The sequence below is a fragment of the Amyelois transitella genome, chromosome 12 (assembly GCF_032362555.1).
Source record: "Amyelois transitella isolate CPQ chromosome 12, ilAmyTran1.1, whole genome shotgun sequence".
Classification (NCBI taxonomy): Eukaryota; Metazoa; Arthropoda; class Insecta; order Lepidoptera; family Pyralidae; genus Amyelois; species Amyelois transitella.
The window spans coordinates 2,856,991-2,878,795 of record NC_083515.1 but is presented as its reverse complement, the minus strand read 5'-3'; the positions used below and the strand labels follow the sequence as shown (position 1 = coordinate 2,878,795).

At 36.7% G+C, this 21,805-nt stretch overlaps 1 protein-coding gene across 1 annotated transcript; it reads left to right on the top strand.

The window, feature by feature from the left end:
- The first annotated feature begins 1,513 nt into the window (after positions 1-1,513).
- On the top strand, positions 1,514-14,854 carry LOC106142689 (eukaryotic translation initiation factor 3 subunit B). The gene is made up of 10 exons (XM_013344557.2): positions 1,514-1,702; positions 1,912-2,227; positions 2,658-2,844; positions 2,984-3,210; positions 3,579-3,755; positions 11,843-12,422; positions 13,026-13,144; positions 13,424-13,577; positions 13,842-13,950; positions 14,534-14,854. The coding sequence occupies exons 1-10, from the start codon at positions 1,522-1,524 to the stop codon at positions 14,626-14,628; spliced, it is 2,145 nt and encodes a 714-aa protein (XP_013200011.1). The 5' UTR covers positions 1,514-1,521; the 3' UTR covers positions 14,629-14,854.
- Positions 14,855-21,805: the final 6,951 nt, after the last annotated feature.

Sequence of the window (21,805 nt, the reverse complement as noted above, 5' to 3'; positions counted from 1 at the left end):
ATGCCCTTATACCTTATATAAGTATGGGAAACCATGTTTTGAAGTACTTAATTGATTCATTGTTGAATGTCGCTTGTAAGTAAGGAGGTATGACTTCATTCATCTTGATTAACATTTTTATCGATACCATGTTATTCCATCGTATCTATGATAATTGATGAAGGTAGTTAATTTATGCTAGGAATTATAATACTAATGGCACGTCTTGTGTTTAAAATCTTTAGTGGATGTGCTTTATCATTATGAGGATCAAAACGGCTTGATTATACAACATCATAAATTGCATTATAAAGTGCATTCCTTGTATTTATTAAATAGTAGTTTTGCCCGCGACTTCGTTGGCGTCACCCTATAAAAAGCATAAAAAGTACCGTTCGCATTAAAAAGAACCTAGCCTATATGATCTTTCTGAGGATCAACTCATCTTTGCCAAATTTAAGCAAAATCGGTTCTATGGTTTAGGGGTTTAGGTGTGAAAGTGTAACAGACAGAGTTACTTTCGCATTAAGTAGGGATGTATTGATTCCCGCATAATACACACCAATCATGTTTATAAAAGACCAATCATGCAAGAATATTTTTAGAATCACCTCTTAAATATACAATAAAGTGGTAATTGTAAAACTTACTGCACGTAGCTATAGGTATGCACCGTGCACAGCTGACCTCAATTTTCATGTGCGCTGACCCGACAGCGCCCACAAATGCCACTTCATCTGTCGAGCGAGCGATACGTGCGTTCACAAAAAAAAAAGTAAACGTCCAATCCACGTCCAATCTTAATTGAACACCCTGAGAGGTATTTTTTACTGTGGGAACATCCATATTTCCATCTAGAGAATGATTTTGATAAAATTTTGTATGATGAAATGAAAATTGTTGTAACTTTCCGTTCCTGTGGTAATTTTGTATAAGTAAGCTAAGCAGGTATACATTTATTACACATACATTACACGTATTTAGTAGGTTAGGTACCATGCATGATAGATAAACAATTTTAATATTAAAATCTACAAAATTAATTATACCTGTGTAGGTTCTCATGGTACTCATTATATAGGTATAATGGACGTAACACAAAATTAAGACTTGCAGTAAAGTAATTCATATGTACCTAATTCTAAATATCATGACAGCTGAATGTGGCCTAATCAAGTCTTGACTGCAATAGAAACTGTACTATAAAACCGGAGCCGTAGAATAACTTTCTAATCAAAGTTTTAAAATCGGTACGTTCAATATTTTTATTACCTTTTGAAAACCGCGCCAATTTGTACTTATCTTTGTCTATGCCAACGCAATATTCTAAAGAGATTATACCAACTGACCAAGCAGAAATAAATTATTTTGATTACATGTTTATACCTATGTATTTACATAGTGAATTTACTTGCGCCTATTTTCATGCTATGAAATAAAAAACGCGATTGTTTTTCATTACAAGTTATGTGTACTGCATGTACAGATTCTGCTGCATGAAATGAAACGTAAAAAGTGAAAGAATGGCGCAAAATTGAGTCTATGGTTCAGTCCACTAATGGCGTATCTTCCGGTAACACACGTTATAACGTCAAAATGGCTAAGAAAAAAGGTGATGAGAAAGTGAATCAAACCCCTCAAAGTGATAATGAAGAACAAAACTTTGAAGAGGAGCCAAATTTTGATGATCCGGAAGGATTCGTCGACGACATTCCTGATGAGGGTAAGCATTTTGGGGGTTAGGGGTTTGGGCCGGCCATATGCGTCACCCACGCAATTCTTGGTTATTTCGCGCTTGTAATTCTGTTTACGTAGAATTTACGGATAATGCTGTGAATGACTTATATTTTTCCATGGCTAAATGGTGTGTTAGTTCGGAGAAATTATGAGAGAATGACTATAGTTATACATAACCTAACTTTGACGTTGCAGAATTGTTGGCCGACCTCCTAGAGCAAAAGCCAAAGGAGTCCGATGGTTATGAGAATGTGATTGTGGTCGACGGATGCCCGCAGGTCGGGCCCGAGCGTTTAGAGAAGTTACAAAGTGTAATAAACAAGATCTTCAGCAAGTTCGGAAAGATTGTCAATGAGTATTACCCAACCACGGAGACTGGAGTCACGACTGGCTACATTTTCTTGGAATACAGCAATCCCCAGAATGCTGCCGAAGCTGTCAAAGCGACAAATAATTGTAAATTAGACAAGCAGCATACGTTTTTAGTGAATTTATTCACGGACTTTAAAAAGTAAGTGACAGACCCTTGATTATTGAATTGGGCTTATAAGAAATCGCCTAATCGTGGTTTTACATAAAAAATTGCAGTGGTAAATATTGTAAACTAAACTAACTAAATATTGTCAATTTGAACAATCCAATTAGATTGCAAATAGTGGTTCCAATTCAGATTATATATATAGTTTATTGCTAATAAGTCTTCATAAAACCTGGTTGGTATCAAGTTCTCTTTGAATTATCTGTATATATATACAATATTTTCATGCCCCTGCTTTGAATATTCTTAAAATTATATTCTTCTGCTATTGCTTTTCTTATAATGATGGAGAAATATGAACACCAATGTCATGTCACCAATGTCGTACAATGCATAATTTAGCATTTTATTTCTGCCATCACTTTAAACACAACTGAAAAGATTGTTTCCTATTCTCTCTCAGATATTCGGAAATTCCTGAAGAATGGGAACCACCATCACCACAACCGTTCAAGGTTCAATCGGACCTGCAATGGTACCTCATGGACCCAGACTGTTATGACCAGTTCCTGGTCGGAATCGGTACCGGTGTGGCCCTGCAGGTGTGGCAGAATGCCCTGCCGGAACCTGTTGTATTACAGGAGAGACCTGTAAGTATTTCAATAACTTGTCTTCATGCTCAAAATTTTAGTAATGAATGAAGTTGCTGGAGAATAAATAAAAATTGCCCAAGACATGTAAGTTTCCATCCTTGTTTTAAAATTGTGTTTTGAAACGTGTCTTTTTCAGAATTGGACAGAAACTTACGCGGTATGGTCTCCCTTGGGCACGTACCTGGCTACCTTCCACTGGCGGGGTGTGGCACTGTGGGCGGGGCCTAAGTTCTCCCAGTTCCAGAAGTTCTTCCATCCGGAAGCTAGGTTCATTTCCTTCTCACCATGTGAGAATTATATTGTGACGTTTTCACCAAGCAGCGATAGAGGGGATGACAAGAAACTTATCATTTGGGATATTAGGTTTGTATTTTTGTTTTATTTTTTAATACTAAATTTTAATTTATTAGTTGGTTATCATATGTTATATGTTATTATATATATTAGTTATGCAAAGTAAACTATTTATTAGTGCTTATATTAAAGTAATATTTTTTGATGTAATGTGAGGTTGTGTCAAGGTTGGCTAAGTTCTCTAAAAGCTGTCCTTTGTAGACTGCCTTATTTTTTAATGTACTTTGAATGAATCGGGCTATCATTACCAGTCCTCAAACTTTTAGTGCCAACATTTGAGAATGCCATTACGGATTTACAACAATAACTATCAGTAGTGTTCTCTCCTATCTTCATCACCCTAATATTTTTAATTAATAAAACGTTTCATTCCACAGGACAGGCCAGGAGAAGCGTAGTTTCCCCCCGCCAGACGAGTACGTAACGTGGCCGATATTCCGCTGGAGTAAGGATGACAAGTTCTTTGCTAGACTCGGCCAGGATGTGTTGTCTGTATACGAGACGCCTGGCTTTGGTTTGCTCGACAAGAAGTCTATTAAGATCCCTGGTATAAGGTAAGTTCTGACTTTGTTATGTGTTTTATTTAACACTGCTAAATGTATTAGTTGCACAGCTGTTTAAACAAAAGAAGTATGATGGGAATGCATCTACTACTACATACTGCATCATGCAGTTAAAATTTATTGGCCTGGAAATAAGAGTAAATATTATATTATAGTCCAAGATCCCAGAGCCGTAAGACACAACTAAAGAATGGATCTTTCGATTCTCAGTAGTCTTTCATGTACTTTTAATACCTGCATGTTTGTGAGACTTGCCCGGTGACACCTGCGCAGGTACCAGGCGAGAAAGGTAACTAAAAATCACAGTTACTTAACTTAAATTTTTATGACTGATTTTTATATATATATTATAGAATATTACTCTGAAGTCATATCAGAGAAGTCAGACGCTTTCCATGCGCCAGAACTTTTGTCAGACGCTTTAAAGCTCTATCAAAAAAAAATTAACTTAATTTATTTTTAAATGTCTGACTTTTATATATGTTATTCAGATAACTATTACAAAGTTGTATTAAATCAGTCAGACAGTTTGTAATGACCAAACACCCCTTAAACACAAGAATTACTCAGCCTCGAGTATGAGCGCGATAGCACAATGCGCATGCGCGTCAGAGTAAAATATCTAATATTTAAAAAGTACTTACTGTTTTCAGTTTCATATTTTTGCATATCTATTCAAATACGATGAAATTTATAATTAAAATAATAATTAATCATTTTTAAAATAATATAATATATTGCATACTAGCTGTTGCCCGCGACGTCGTCCGCGTAAAGTTCGAGTTGAATCTTAATCATACAGTCTGATACAGACAGACGGACAAAAAATGTAAAAAAAAATTCTCTATTTGTTTCAGTCAAAATATTAAATGTACAGACAAAATATTTTTACCGTATGATTATATGTAGTATTTTGATTTTCAGTTTTTTTAATAAATACTCAAACAACACAAAAAAAAAATATTTTTAATAAAAATTAATATATATCTTGTTATTGTTGGGATTCGAACTCGGACCGCCAACTTAACAGTCTCACGCGCTAACCATTGGACCATCGAAGCCGTTGCGGTGGTGTCGAAATTAAAGTAGACTACATACATATGGTCACGTCTATATCTATTGCGGGGTAGACAGAGCCAACAGTCTTGAAAAGACTAAATGGCCACGTTCAACTATTTGGCTTAATGATAGAATTGAGATTCAAATAGTGATAGGTTGCTCGCCCATCGCCTAAAAAAGAATCCCAAGTTTGTAAGCCTATCCCTTAGTCGCCTTTCACTTATATTTATATGTTATAGGTTAACTATTACTATACTATTTTTTAATTGTTTATGATTTAATAAATGATGAAAATTCAAATGATTATTTTGATGATGAAGATGATAAAGAGACAATAAAATAATTATTCAATTGATTAATCATTTTTTTATTGAAATTATTATAATAGATATATTTTTTTAAATAAAATAAAAATCATTCTTTTTGAAAGGCTATTGCTACAAAAAAAATCATTTTCCCCTATTTATATGCAATATATTATATTATTTTAAAAATGATTAATTATTATTTTAATTATAAATTTCATCGTATTTGAATAGATATGCAAAAATATGAAATTGAAAACAGTAAGTACTTTTCAAATATTAGATATTTTACTCTGACGCGCATGCGCATTGTGCTATCGCGCTCATACTCGAGGCTGAGTAATTCTTGTGTTTAAGGGGTGTTTGGTCATTACAAACTGTCTGACTGATATAATACAACTTTGTAATAGTTATCTGAATAACATATATAAAAGTCAGACATTTAAAAATAAATTAAGTTAATTTTTTTTTGATAGAGCTTTAAAGCGTCTGACAAAAGTTCTGGCGCATGGAAAGCGTCTGACTTCTCTGATATGACTTCAGAGTAATATTCTATAAAATATATATAAAAATCAGTCATAAAAATTTAAGTTAAGTAACTGTGATTTTTAGTTACCTTTCTCGCCTGGTACCTGCGCAGGTGTCACCGGGCAAGTCTCACAAACATGCAGGTATTAAAAGTACATGAAAGACTACTGAGAATCGAAAGATCCATTCTTTAGAAAATAAGTTGTGTCTTACGGCTCTGGGATCTTACTCTATTATTTCTGACAAATTTTTTGACTTTGTAGAAACAATTGACGACTTCAGAGATATGTATCTATAGAAGTTTTGAATTATAAAGTTATATTTTTAATGTTAAAGTTACTTAGTGCTCTGTGGTTTCCGGCACTTTTGAATAGACCCACTCCATATCTTTCCCAAGGATGTCGTAAAAGGCGACTAAACGATAATAAAATGGGATCCCTGATATATTTATAGATATTTATAAATAATCATACAATAAAACCACAGGATAGCTTGGACACGAATGACATGTATTTTCAAGATGCGCGCGCATGGGACGCCGCACCACAGATAAACAAGAACATAACAAGAAAGAGTTTGTATAACATTTCAAACTTCTTTGAACATATATATCATTCCTCCACACTTATTTTAAGAACCTGTTGAAAATTATGTACATTAATCATAATACTTATTAGATACATTTAAACTAAAAATAACAACTTGTTAAATTAGTAGATATTAATTACAAATACTTTCTGTAATCCACCCGTGGAACATTTCGTCTAGGGCGAGTGAGAGTTTCCGGCGGATCTACCACCGTTGCATCGCTACTGACGCCCTGCACTTGCTCAGAACTATGCTCGGCTGAGGAGTCATTTTGAATTTCAATGATTCTCTCACTTTCCTCCTCCTCACAATCTCTGCCAACTTCCCTGTCTCTATTATTTGTTACATGCTGAGGTTGTGAACTCATTTGAGTTTCATCACTTTGAGTTATCGCAGCCGGTTCTTGGGAAGAGACAGCAGTAACAGGACTCGAAAAAGAAACATCATCAAGTAGATGGCCATCAGCTACTTCATTCTCACCGCCGGTATAATTAAGCAGTTGATCAACATGCCTGATACAATATTCATCTAAACTATCTATAAAAATTTTGTACATTTTGTTACCTACTTTCTCTTTAATTATTCCTAGTTGCCAAGTTTCCATCCGCGCACTATACCATCGGCACCACACCTTGTCTCCTATACAAAACGATCGCCTACCCGGCACAGGCACTGAGCTGTGCTCTCTTTCCGATGGCAAAATAAGGTCGAGACGAGTGCGAAGTTTACGACCAAACATTAACTTGGCTGGCGTTTCTCCGGTGGTACAATGCACGGCATTTCTATAATTGAATAAATATCCTAAAAGATGTTCCTGAATTTCGCACAGACTTAAATTTTCTTTAAGTATACATTTTAACATCTTTTTACATGTTCTGACAGAGTTTTCGGCTTGTCCGTTACTAGGAGGGTGGTAAATAGGTGACGTCATATATTTGATACCATTTGCTGAGCAAAATGACCTAAATTCGAGAGAATTTATTTTCGTGTCGTTGTCAGATACTAAGACGTCTGGAATACCAAAAGTAGCAAATAATACTTTAAGCTTAGTAATTAAAGCGGAGGCGTTAGGCAAGGATGTGTTGCGTCACCGTGGCTGTTCAACCTATTTATGGATAGCTGTTTGACAGATTTGAAAGAGTCTAAAAGTGGATTAAGGATGAATGAGTTACTCGTCAAATGTCTGCTCTATGCCGACGATCAGGTTATACTGGCGTCATCAGCGGAGGAGTTACAGGAGATGGTAAACTGTATGCATGAAGCTTTAAAAGAGAAAGGAATGAAAGTGAACGTAAGTAAAACTAAAACACTGGTTTTTGAAATGGAGAAAGAAATGACAGCATGTAATATTTTGATTGGAGGAGAAAAAGTGGAGCAAGTGAAAGAGTTTGTATATCTAGGATCAAAGTTTACATCAGATGGCAAGTATGATAGTGATATTGAAAGGAGAGTGAACGCGGGGAACATGGTGAATGGAGCTTTGCATGCCTTTATGAGCAGTCAGAAACTATCCAAAAAGGCTCGACTGGCTGTGCACAGGGGCGTGTTGGTCCCGACATTAATGTATGGGAGTGAAAGTTGGGTATGGCAAAAGAAGCATGAAAGCAGAATAAATGCAGTGGAAATGAGAGCGTTAAGGAGTATGATGGGTGTGAAATTGAGTGACAGGATAAGGAACAGCGTGATAAGGGAATGTTGTGATTTGAAAGAAGATGTAGTTACAGGAATAGAAAAGGGTATGTTAAGATGGTTCGGTCATGTGGAGAGGATGAATGAAAGCAGGTTGACTAAGCAGATATACAAGGAGAGTGTGGAGGGAAAGGTCGGAGTGGGAAGACCTAGACGAACGTATCTTGATCAAATTAAGGACGTCCTGGTAAAGGGTCAGGTCAAAAGTACCCGAAACCGCCGAGCTTGTATGAAGAGAGTTATGAATGTGGACGAAGCGAAAGAAGTATGCAGAGATCGTGGCAAGTGGAAAGAGGTAGTCTCTGCCTACCCCTCCGGGAAAGAGGCGTGATTTTATGTATGTATGTATGTATGTTGAAGTTCCATTGTGCATATACAAACACTCCAACCATTTGCTATGTGAATCCACAACCACCAAGTATACCCTTTGCCCTATAGTCATATAGTCGATGTGTATGCGCTGCCACGGGCGGGCGGCGGCGGGCCAGGGCGCGGGCGGGTCGCGCGGCGGGGCCCCGCGCGCCGACACGCACGCCGCACACGCTCCCACCCAGCGCTCGATGTCGCCGTCGATGCCCGGCCACCACATTCTACTACGAGCATTACTTTTACTCTTAGTTATACCTAAGTGGGAATCGTGCAATTCCTGTAACATCTTATTTCTAAGCTTTGAAGGTATCACTATCCTATGTCCTCTCAAAAGACAACCATTTTCAAACTGCAAATCCGATTTACATTGGAAATACGGTAAAACAGACGTACAACTAATTTTTCTGGGCCAACCATACTGCAAATATTTTACTACAGTCATTATGGTTTCATCTTGTTGGGTCGCTAGTATGATATCTTTCAAGGCGGTAGCCGGTGACGCCGCGTCCAAAAATTTCAGGGCATAAAGACTGTCGACATCCTTACCATTTTCGTCGATTGACTTTACCTGTAAAGGAGCGCGTGAAAAAAAATCTGCTACTGCATTGTTTTCGCTAGATACATATTGTACTGTATAATTATAAGCCGATAATATAATCGCATACCTTTGCAAACGCAAGGCTGTAGTTATCGGTATACCGGACTTATTGTTAAATATCGATACTAGCGGCCTATGATCCGTTTTTAAAATGAAAGGATCATCACGGCCATAAAGATACTGGTGAAATCGCTTGACGCCAAATATAATGGCGGTCGCCTCTTTTTGAATTTGGCTGTAATTTCGTTCGCTAGCCGCTAGGGATCGCGATGCATATGCCAGGGGCCGCTCGGCGCCGTCAGCAGTCCGCTGAGCCAGCACCGCGCCGAGCCCGGCCGGGCCGGCGTCCACGCTCAGCACGAGCTGCGCGGCGGGGTCGAAGTGCGCCAGCACGCGCTCCGAGGCTAGCTCGCGGCGCACGGCCGCCATGCTGCGCCGTTGTCGCTCTCCCCACTCCCACGGAACATCACTTCGCAATAGCTCGTGAAGAGGGTTCAATAATGAAGACGCATTAGGGATAAAATTTCTATAATAGTTAACTACACCTAAGAACCTCTTTACTTCACTGACGTTAGTCGGCTCTGGCGCGTTTAGAATAGCCTTCACTTTATCGGGACAAGTTTGAAGTCCTTCCTTGCTAATAACATAACCTAAGTATTGTACGCTTTCCTTGAAAAACTCGCATTTTTCTTTTTGAAGTCTTAATCCAGCATCATTCAGCCTACTCAGAACTTCGTGCAGTCTCTTTAAATGAATATTCGAATCTGATCCGGTTATACAAATATCATCCAACCAGACACTTACCCCTTTAATGCCTGAAAGCAACGACTCCATTGACTTCTGAAAAATTGCCGGCGCGTTCGCCAAGCCGTAAACTAAACGAGTATATTTAAAAAGCCCTTTATGCGTATTAATTGTAGTGAGATCCTGAGACGATTCCTCTAATAAAAATTGATTGTAGGCATTTTTTAAGTCAATTTTACTATACAGTTCACCACCTCCAATTTTCGCGAACACTTCCTCTATACGAGGTAACGGATATTTATCAATAATAAGATCTTTGTTTAATGTAATTGAAAAATCACCAGCAATCTTGACTTGACCATCGCTTTTTAAAACGGGAACAATAGGTGTAGCGTAGTCAGAATGGTTAACGGGAACAAGAATACCTAACTTGACTAATCTATCAATTTCTTGTTCTACTTTTTCTCTGAGAGCAAAGGGTACACTACGTGGTTTAAAATATTTAGGATTGGAGTTATCCTTAAGCTGTAATTTAACTTTAAACTTATTAAACGCACCCAGCTCGTCACGCCACAAGTTCGAAAACTTTGCCAGTAATTGCTCTAACTCATTCTTATTTGTAACAGAGTATAAGCCGCTTGTTATCACTAAATTAAATGCAGACATAAAATCCCTACCTAATAGAGGAGGACCTCCATTTCTCACTACAAAAATCTTTAATTGCTTTTTTGTATTACTATAGAACACTTCAATAGTAAAATATCCTAAGGGAATTATTTTACTTCCATCATATAGGCACATTCTTAAATAACTCTGGTGCAATTTATAGGTTGAAAAATATTTTTCATATAATTTCTCGGAAATTACGCTATTACCAGAGCCTGAATCTAATTCCATGGAAATAATTTTACCACCTAAACAAACATCAATCAAAATTGGCTTATCGGTTACATACCTCAAATTAAAATTTTGACATTCCTCACAATTCAAGGCAATGTTTTCAGGGGCTTGATATTCCATTGTCGAATTGCAATGATGAATCTGATGGTCGGACGATTTTTTAGCCGCTGTACACACTTTCTTCAGATGGCCTTTGACACCACATTTCTGACATTTATAAGTCTTGTAGCGGCATTTCTCACTTGTGTGATTTTTTAATCCGCAAACCAAGCAACGACATGATATATCCGCTACGTCGCCGCGCGCCGCGCCGGGCCGCTGTTGATCGCCTCGGCCGGTTTGAAATTTTGCTCGCAGTATCGGCTCTTCCTTCAATATAGCAGATCCTTCTTTACACATGACTTTCGCCTGCTTAGCACAGGCCGCTTGCTCCGCTAACTCTATAGCCCTCGTCAACGTCAGCGTCGACGCATTTTGCTCAAACAACTTATCGCGTTCCGGGCCGGCGCCCAAGCCGAGGACGAAACGATCCCTCAGATTCGTTTCCAAAGCGGTGCCAAAGTCGCAATAGCTTGCTAGACCTCTTAGTCGCGCCGCCCAGTCTCCTAATTTCTCGCCTGGACTTCTACTAGCTCCGTAAAATTTCGCCTTGTCAACAAATGAGCCTTGTCTTGGTTTAAAATGACTATCGAGTAACTCAATTAATCTTGTGAAACCTAATGTGTCCAATTCCAAGGGATACGCTAAATTACGCAACAAGCGATATGATTCTTCATCAAGATGAGTTAAAAGAATACCGCTTTGGTTTTCTTCCTTAACGCTGTTGATCTTTATAAATTGCGTCAACTTACCCTTGAATATAAGCCATTCGCTTACTTTGTGATCAAAAATCGGTAAGTTCCCTAGGAATGCCATTTTCCTTCAATATTGTGGATAAATTGATCCCATTCGTCGCCAAATGATATATTTATAGATATTTATAAATAATCATACAATAAAACCACAGGATAGCTTGGACACGAATGACATGTATTTTCAAGATGCGCGCGCATGGGACGCCGCACCACAGATAAACAAGAACATAACAAGAAAGAGTTTGTATAACATTTCAAACTTCTTTGAACATATATATCAATCCCTCTTGTAGGCGGTCACTATTTGAATCTCAATTCCATCATAAACCCATACAGCTGAACGTGGCCTGTTTGTCTTTTCGACAATGTTGGTTCTGTTCTGTCTACCCCGCAGGGGATATAGACGTGACTGTATGTATAACTTAAATCACAATTTTCTTACAGAGATTTCAGTTGGTCACCTACTGATAACACCCTAGCTTACTGGGTAGCCGAAGACAAGGATGTCCCAGCCCGAGTAACACTCCTCGAGTTACCGAACCGCACCGAAATCCGATCAAAGAACTTATTCTCGGTTGCCGACTGTAAGATCCACTGGCAGAAGAGCGGAGATTACCTCTGCGTCAAAGTAGACCGGTATTCCAAAGTCAAGAAAGACAAGAACGAAATAAAATACTCTGGAATGTACTACAACTTTGAGATTTTCCATATGAGGGAAAAGGAGATTCCAGTAGATTCTGTTGAAATTAAGGAGCCAATTCAAGCATTTGCTTGGGAGCCTGTCGGTTCTAAGTTCTCCATTATTCATGGTGATCCGGCGAATATTTGTATAAGCTTCTATCAAGTGAACACTGGCCAAGCTCCTACTCTGCTGAAGAAGTTTGAAAGGAAGCCGTTCAATCATTTGTTCTGGTCTCCATCGGGACAGTTCATAATTTTGGCCAATCTTGGGCTCACTGGTGGTGCTTTGGAGTTCTTGGATACTAATGACTTCACTATTATGAATGTTTCACATCATTATCAGGTTTGTTTTACGTTGTAATATATTCGCAGTAGTGTTTAACATTGTGTTGATTAGATCAGTTATTTTTGTCATATCATTGTCTGAAATTATTATTTGTATACTCAATGTCATGCAGTTTAGAACATAAAGTACCTAAACAAAACTTATTGCTGATAACAGGCCTAATAATTAATAGCCTTTTAGTTTCTTACATTTCATATATATATCATCTGAATAGAAAAATTAAAGGAATAATCATAAATAAAGGATCTATATTAAAGGAATATATATATATATATATTCCTTTAATATAGAATTAAAGGAATTCAATTGCTACTTACTAGACTTAGTAATCATGTCATATAAAAAATTATTATATCAAAAGATTTTCACACCAATATAGTTAATGGGATCTAATTTACGTAAAACACGCTCGTGGTAATTTGCAAACCTCGCTAGCCGGGCCAGGAATTTTCCATCCACATGCTGAAGTTAATATAAAGACTGTACAAAATGCAACCTCTCATTGACTTATAGTTGAAAAATCACACGCAAAACAAATTATACAATTACAAATTGAAAGTGTACTGTTATTTGAACAAATGCTTATTTATTTGTCAACAGATGTCAGGTATTGAATGGGACCCAACTGGGCGTTATGTGGTGACCAGCGTCTCTTCTCTCAAATGCAAGATGGACTGTGGTTATTACATCTGGTCCTTCCAGGGCAAGATTCTTAGGAGGTTTGTCACATTTTGTTTTCTTATAAAGCTGGTCCAAATTACAATTTGTAGTTTCTAAGGCCAGGCAGCCTTAAAAAAACCTTGTGGAATTTTGAGTCCAAAAGTAAAATAACCGAAAAGCTTTAATTTTTTTCTTCATTACTAATAGCATTATGTACCTAGTCTTTCGTAGATGGTTTAGGAGGTGAAAGTTAATTAACAAACAAAGCATTGAATCAAAACGGAAAAACTTAGAAATAGGGTTGTTTATAATAAAAATACGACTTATTTTGTTGATAGGGTGATGAAAGAAGGTTTCGCCCAATTCCACTGGCGTCCTCGGCCGCCGACGCTGTTGTCTGAGAAGCAACAGAAGGAAATCAAGAAGAACCTCAAGAAATATTACTCGCAGTTCGAATCCAAGGATCGCTTGCGCAGTAGCAAGGCCAGCAAGGTAATTTTGGATCTATCTTTTCTCTTTGTACCCAGTTGCACCCTTGGCCGCCATGGGATCCATCGTTTCAGGAAGCCTTAGACTGACTTATATAATCCCCATTTATTATATATAAAAATTAAAAATGCTCCTTATTTATATTCCATGCTGGGTTCTGTTTTATTGTATGGAGTGCTATATGTCACACATGCAAGTGAGATTCCATCCCTGACTAGCATTTAATGCTTGATAACATACTAACTTAAAGTCTTGTATTGTTTTTAGGAATTGGTGGCCAAGCGTACTGAGCAGATGAAGAAGTACGTGGAGTACCGCGAGGCCAAGTCTCAGGAGTGGGCCGATCAGAAGCCGCGCCGGCTCGAGCTCAGGAATTGTAAGTTGAATTTCTTGTTTTGTTTTTTACGATTCATGGTCCTATTAAGGCCATTGTCTGTTATCGATGGGTTAGGTAATGAACTATTAAGGGTTGTAAAGAACTATTAAGGTTAGTTTCCCCTGCAAATAAGGTCAGACGAGAGTCAACGTGTAAAAACTACATCAAGGAACAGTGAAACAGTAAACAAAACAGGTAGTGATCATATGCGCACCAAGGGTATTTCACCAAAGTAGTGTGGCTGTATGTATATACAGCCGGGACTTAATTTACGCAATTAGACTGACAAAAGCTTAAGCTCTTTTCCAGTTGCTTCTTTGGAGAGGAACTGGTCTGAGTATGATTATAATTCGTAATTTTACAAATTACCACCCTAGGTATGGTGCTTATTTCTAATTCAGAATTCTTGGACCAAACTCAACTTCATGATGTGTGAATTTCAAACAATCCATTTTATTTACTGCTTCAGTCGCCTCTTTGGACATTCATAGACAGATATGCTTCTTTATTAAATTCTTAAATAGTTCAAATTTATATAATAATTTTCTTCATTCTCATTCTAATTTATTTTTCAATTTTGCAGATGTAGATACAGACGGTCTGGACACCGACCAGGCCAACACAGTGGAAGAAGTTGTTGAATTTTTCGTGAAAGAGGAACAAACCGTCATCGAGTAGTCGCCATTGCTCCTCAACGTTAGCGGCCGGCGTCCCCACTCCGGCCACCAGAAAAATCCGGAATAATCCGGTTCAAACTCGACACAATCAGTTTTTTTGTACTCTCGTCCCATAGTCACAAACATTGTAATTCCAATGTTCTTCAGTGTAAGACTTCGGTTTATAAATTATACAATAGGTAATGTTTATAGAAATCATATTAAATTTATATGTTTCAAACGGACAATGGCCTTTTAATACCTGTTTGTATTGTTATCTATTTTACACAGGATTGTTAACGATGATGGTATGAAATAAACAATTGATGAAGACAAGAAGAATTTGAATACTCACTCCTATGTTTGTGCCTGAAAAATGTAATCCGAATAAAAAGAGAATTTTGTTCATGCTTATGTATATGCAAGACCCGCCCTGTATTTGTGCTTGATCTATCTTCGGTTATAGTAACTCTATAATTTTCTGAAAAATTCTAGTATCTATAATTTTTTTATCCCTAGGGGTTGACAGTGTAGAAAGTCTGAAAATACTCGTACTAAAAAAACTACATTTGGTGTAATGAATGAAATTGAGATTCAAATAATGACAGTTTGCTTGCCCATTGCCAAAAAAAAAGAATTCAATACACTTCGGATTCTAAGTGGGATGGCGATGTGTAATAAATGGAAAAGGGGGGTTGGGTGTCTCAAATGAAAAAAGTGGTTCTATTCTACACTGCCAGGAACCACACAAAAATTTGAAAAGCAAACATGACATTTGATGACGAAGGGATAATTTAAATAATAGTAGGTAGAGATGCGGGGTCTCTTGGCCGGGAATTTTTATTTTTCTCTAGCATCTTGGCATGTTTTCTGTTGCACCCCCGCCACCAAGCTTCCTCCAATGTCTCGCTTTCCTCATTAAAGGTACCTATCTATACCTACTATACTTATCAGCTTATTATAAGAAAATATTTCTTACCAGTCTTATGGCTTACTCTGGTTTGTTCCCATTCAGTCACACCTCGATCTGTAACACTGTTACTCAATGGGAAAAAAATTCCCGTTGTGTAGCAGTGGTACACATTGCAACTATCGTTTTCCCAATGAGTAACACTGTTACACAGTGACACTTGTATTCCCGATCAGTAACACTGGTTAAGAATATTTTTTATAAAAGCATTTCTAATGTTCGTTTAATTAGTGCTTAGTTAAAAAAATAAGACATGTAACGATGTAGTACGATAAGTGTTTCAATTACACTTTGAAATACGCCGCAAGTGAGCTGGCGCCGGGTTCAAATAATTCAGAGTTCAAGGGATTCAAAGTGCAATTAAAACAATAGTTTTCGTGGAACTGGATGGCCAAAAAGAGATTAGATCGAAGAATATGTATTTTTTACACTAATTCGTTACATGTCTTATTCTTTTTCAATTAAGCACTAATTAAACGAACATTAGAAATGCTTTAATAAAAAATATTCTTAACCAGTGTTACTGATCGGGAATACAAGTGTCACTGTGTAACACTGTTACTTATTGGGAAAATGATAGTTGCAATGTGTACCACTGCTACACAACGGGAATTTTTTTCCCATTGAGTAACAGTGCTACAGATCGAGGTGTGACTGAATGGGAACAAACCATTACTCTAACACACTAACACAAAAGCCCTATCTCTACATGTAAGAACAAAATGCTCGACTTGCTAACACTGCCGTGCCCCCAGATAAAACTATTTCTTATTTAGGGTCGCTTCAGATAAATGTTATACCGTCGTAAAACATCCGCTAACAACAAAGATGTAAAAGAAGAAATACGTTCACATAAAATGTAAACACATGTCAACTAGCTTATTTTTCAATTGTTTTCTTTCAAAGAAAATAATATACGTAATTGTTTCTATCAAGAAAATATGCAGAGATCGTGGCAAGTGGAAAGAGGTAGTCTCTGCCTACCTCTCCGGGAAAGAGGCGTGATTTTATGAATGAATGAATGAATGAAGAAAAAAAAAAAACATTTTTTTCTTGATAGAAACAATTATATTATGTAGGTATGTACATTCTTCATTTAAGATCTATGTGGAGGATATTTTTTTATCATAATATGTTTTATTTATTATTCAAAAATACCTTTTTTATTTGCACTTAAGTATTAGATTATATTTTTATTTTTTATAGGTAAGAGTACATACCGTAAACCGATGATTTACATAAAAATATTGATTTAAGATGTAGTCAATAGTGTAGTGTTATCTGAAGTTTAATTTGAAAGAGGGATAAGGTAACTATTAATAAAACTATAGGTAGTACTAGCTACGTAGTTAGGTATATACAGGACCTTTTTTGTATTCTTTCACTCTTTGTTCGGCCGTCCACGGTTTAATTAAAATACGCAAAACGTTCAGTAAATGCCACGAACGAATACCGATGCGGTTGATCCGATTGTTAATGCCAACCGAAATCGCATGAATCGTTTTAATTTGTCCGTCTCGATTGAAAAGCTTACAATAAAATTGAAGTCGTACTTAAAGTCATGTACGTCCTCACTCGTATGAACTAGGGTTAATACATAGGTATCTAGGTACATACATACATACAATTACGCCTCTTTCTGGAGGGATAACTTTATGCTGATATTTTAACAGCTGTCTGATGAGACACGTTAATTTGATTTGTCAAAAAGCTACAAACTACCCAAGTACTTGACCCTTGAGGTTTGCGTCTCCTCTAAAGAACAGAACGGAACGCTCTTCAAAACGGACACCCTCCCCAAAAGGGTGCTAGTTCTTCGCTCAAAAAATCAACCACTGGTAAGAGAAGATTCACCAGCTGAAGAAACTCCTCTAGTATTGGCCTAGTCGCCAGAAGGCTTATTCTTTTCAAGAGCATCGTCCTCTTTTTGCGTTGAAGAGTCTAGATTTACGCAAAAAAAATCATAACTTCATACGAACTTGTATTTCAAATACAAGAATAAACCGCAAGAGAGCAGTTCCCTAGGTAAAGGTACTTATGTACCCAATTAACTTTTATACTCACTTTGTTTCGGCTTTTCAGCATAAAGAAAAATGCAAGTGTCAGCTGTCTCATAAGTACCTTTTCGCTGCACTTAAATAAAAATACATATTCCAAAAGTGTGAAAAGCTGAAAGTCCGTTAGGAAAATATTCATTGAGGCAGCAGGGCGCATGAGCAGCCGGCCTCCATTCAGACGCGTCGCCCTTCAGTTTGCCTGAAAGTCTTGAAGACCGCACGCACCCGGCCGCATTTCGCGCGCAATTCGAATTCCGAACTAATTTAAATAATACGTTACGTTTTCACCCAGTTTGTGTTTGAAAAAGTGTTAATCGTTAAGAAGTTTAAGTATTTTAAGTGATAATTAGAGTTTTGTTTCGTTATAGTTAATTTTTTACCGTCGAAGCAGGAATTTTAAGTTTAAGGTAAGTTTCATATTATAAACTACATAAATACTAATAAAACATTAAATATTATTGTACTTTAAAAAAATATTTTAAGCCCATGATTATACATATTAATAATTACGTTTATAAAAAAAGGTTTAATTAGGTAAGGTTACGGAAAAATAAGGTAAGTTCTTGTGCACTAAAAACTTACCTATAAAAATAATAAGTACCTACATGAAAAGTAATTTACAGTATACGATTATTTGGTACCTAAATGAATTATTTGTGATCTTGCGCTATCTTTAATTAAAAGTGGACAACGACTATTTGTCACAGTAAAGTGTGTCGCAGCTCGTGCAGAGAAAGAATCTATCTTCATTAGGCGCCTTCTCTATGTACGTAGCGTAAATATACGAAGGTTCACACATCTTAATCATATACTATACACCTATCTCTTTGAATTTACGTACCTTGCTCAATATGTGTTTACAGTTCTTCATACCCAAACCAAACCTCAGTTTTCTTTATTTTGAACAAAAACGTAGAAAACTAAGTTTTTTCAACACTTGATAGTACAAAATTAAAGGAGTATATGGCAACATCATACAGATAGGAAGCCTTTCAAACCGGATTTTCTATATTTCCCACGAGATGTTCCGGCTCTGAGGAAATAACTTGTTCTACTTAAATCTGATGTTAGCTTGTCTATGACAGAAATTATAGAAAGAAGTTATAACGGATTCGCACTTCCTTTTACTCTATTTACTTATTACTGCTTTTTAGAATGGGAATAAAATCTGTCATGCTTATCATCTGACCAAAGATGTGACGCAAACATTGACATGTAACATAATGCCTTTATAATTATTATAGCTTTTGCTTTGCTCTCGTTGGAATTTTTTGGGAATTTTCTCATGTGCAGAGTAAGCATAACAACAAAAATTTTACTGAGAACCCCTTCTTATATGAAGTCAGATGAAATGTTTTTATTAACATCGAAAGATGGACCGGCGGTTAGCTAAGTCTCATGCAAACATTACATAAAATTTGCCAGGCAACATCTATAACCATCAATTTTACCCCATCATCACAAAAGACTCCATTACGTAAGGATAGTAATTCATTCGCTTATTTTCTCACAGTTTTACGTAATCAACAAGTCGACAGCTTAAATTGCAGGTTTACTTATATCAATAACACTAACGAAGCGAAAGAAGTATGCAGAGATCGTGGCAAGTGGAAAGAGGTAGTCTCTGCCTACCCCTCCGGGAAAGAGGCGTGATTTTATGTATGTATGTATGTATGTATAACACTAACATTATCACGCATTTTTCTAAGGTTTATAACCACCTCTACTCACTTTGTTGCCGACTAACCACTCCATATGTTTCCCATGGATGACGAAGCAGGCGACTAAGGGATAGGTTTATAAATAGAAAAGTGTCTTTGTTTGCCCATCTTTTACGTCAAAACCTCTGACGGTTCATCCTCCATGAACTTTTGCGTACGTATTTTGTGGACTACAGAGGTCTTAGGCGAGTAACGTGATATATTTTAGGACTATGAAGTAATATTAAATTGCAATCACTCACTTTACACGTATATGATATAACTCACAACCTTGGAGCTTAAAACTTCACACATTCGTGCGTGCCTCAAATTTCTGCAAAGCAACTTTGTTTGTTAAAGTATTTTAATTTAAGACGATGAAACGTGTTTGAGGGCGAAACTTTACTTAGATCGCTTTACATTTGGATCGTAAACGTTGATCAAGGGATCCCTTACGGGGTAGATAGAGCTAATAATCTCAAAAATAATGGGACTACAACTATTTCTTACAGTAGAATGAAGGTTTTATTTGCTCTCATATTATTAACTACCTACCATTCATACAAAAATTACCCTCCCGATCAGAGAGTCTGAAACAAAATGTTAAACAAAGCGAAACGTCTAATGAGAAACCTGCATAGCTAGTTATCACTCCTGTAGCAAAACTTCTATATAACAAAACGCAGATAAGAGATAGACAAACCTAAATGAAAATCGAAAACATAAATTATAAGAAATCAGGTGTCAAAACCTTCTAGTAATTTAGTTTTCTATTGGCGATACAACAAACGTATAAACCAAAAGATGAAAACATAAAAAAAATATTTGTGGTTTTTATAACGGACGTTATAAATAAATTGATAATGATGATATTCACACTATAAAATACGTTCCAGGAAGTCTGTCGTAAAGGCGCTGGACAAAATTCACAAAGCCCGAAAATCCTGGTGAAATCCACCCATTCTAATTTGGGAAGAATTTTCTGAACATTTTATAGCCCTCTTGGCGGAGAAGTAAAATTTATTGGACATAGTACTATCACAGGCAAAATAAAATATCGTTGTTCTTGTGAATGAATGAAGCTATGTACAATTTAAAAATAATTAATTCATAAATATCAAAAAAATTAATTAGATTATCTTAGGTAGTCGTAGATTTGAAATATTTTTTTTGAATCTCAATTCGATCACAAATTGATCCAGCTGAACGAGGTCTTTCAATCTTTTAGACACTGTTAACTCTGTCTACCCTGTAGGACATAACGACATGTGAAGATTTTGAAACTTTATCATAACATATTGTGCATGTTCTTTAATTGTCTTCTAGAACAACAATGACAATTGATATATTTAGATCGCGTCCAATTTTCTGTACCGTCCCTACCATATAATTTACACTAGCTGTGCCCGCGACTTCGTCCGCGTGGAATAGTTATTTTGGGCATCATATTTATTTTTGCAAACATCCTCCTCGGCTTTATCAATTATAGCTGCTAATTGTTATGCGACTTGGCGACGACTTGGCCCTCATCATAACCCGCGACCGAACGGAGACCGTATATATGCGTTTAGGGTGAGAGGTTGTGCGTTTGTGTGTTTGTTTGTGCAAACCAATATCTTCTAAGATGTTCATTGAAATTAAGTGATATCAAAGACAGTTGTGTTTACAATTAAATACTCATAATCAACAACAATCTTAAAAGATAGTGACATAATCAGTTTAAAGTAGGTAAGAGGTACAAACAGACAAACATACAAAGGAAGTATTATCTATACGTAGAATGATACCTATCTATATATAGGAAGTAGGATAGAGCAGGGCGATCGAAAGATGCGGGGTAAGGGGTGGGGGCGGTCAGGCGACCACGCGTATTAGAAAGAACGCTGGTTCGCCGTATTAAATGTTTCGCTGCAAATTGCTTATAACGACTATATCTCAAAACCTATTCGTCTGATTTATATACTGTAAATGGCAATTTTAGTCTACATGAAAAGCCGAAAGTAATAAACATATTTATTTGGATAAGGATTAATACTGAATTAAAGAAAATTGGTTTCAAAATAACTTATGTTTATAATGAAAAAATAATCTTAAAAAATGAACATAAAAGTGGTTATTGTAAGTAAACCTTAAGAGATAGATATATGCTCTCGCGGACTTTTATGTGGCAAAAAATGAGTACTTCACATCTTTAGTACATTGTTTTACTATATCTTTGTTGGTTTGCGCAGCGTTGGCGTGGAAAGCTCGCAGATGGCCGACTCAATCAACTTTCACCTGCATTGTTGACGTTTCCCGTAGGAAATCTGGGATAAAATGTAGCCTATAGCCTTCCTCGATAAATAGACTATCTAACAGTGAAAGAATTATTCAAATCGGTTCAGTAGTTTCTGAGATTAGCGCGTTTAAACAAACAAACAAACAAACAAACAAACAAACAAAACAAACTCTTCAGCTTTATAATATTAGTAT

Coding starts and splice junctions, on each gene's coding strand:
- LOC106142689 (XM_013344557.2), top strand. CDS start 1,522: ATGGTTCAGTCCACTAATGGCGTATCTTCCGGTAACACACGTTATAAC. Junction 3,211..3,578: donor CTTATCATTTGGGATATTAG/GTTTGTATTTTT, acceptor TTCATTCCACAG/GACAGGCCAGGAGAAGCGTA. Junction 13,578..13,841: donor GCAGTAGCAAGGCCAGCAAG/GTAATTTTGGAT, acceptor TATTGTTTTTAG/GAATTGGTGGCCAAGCGTAC.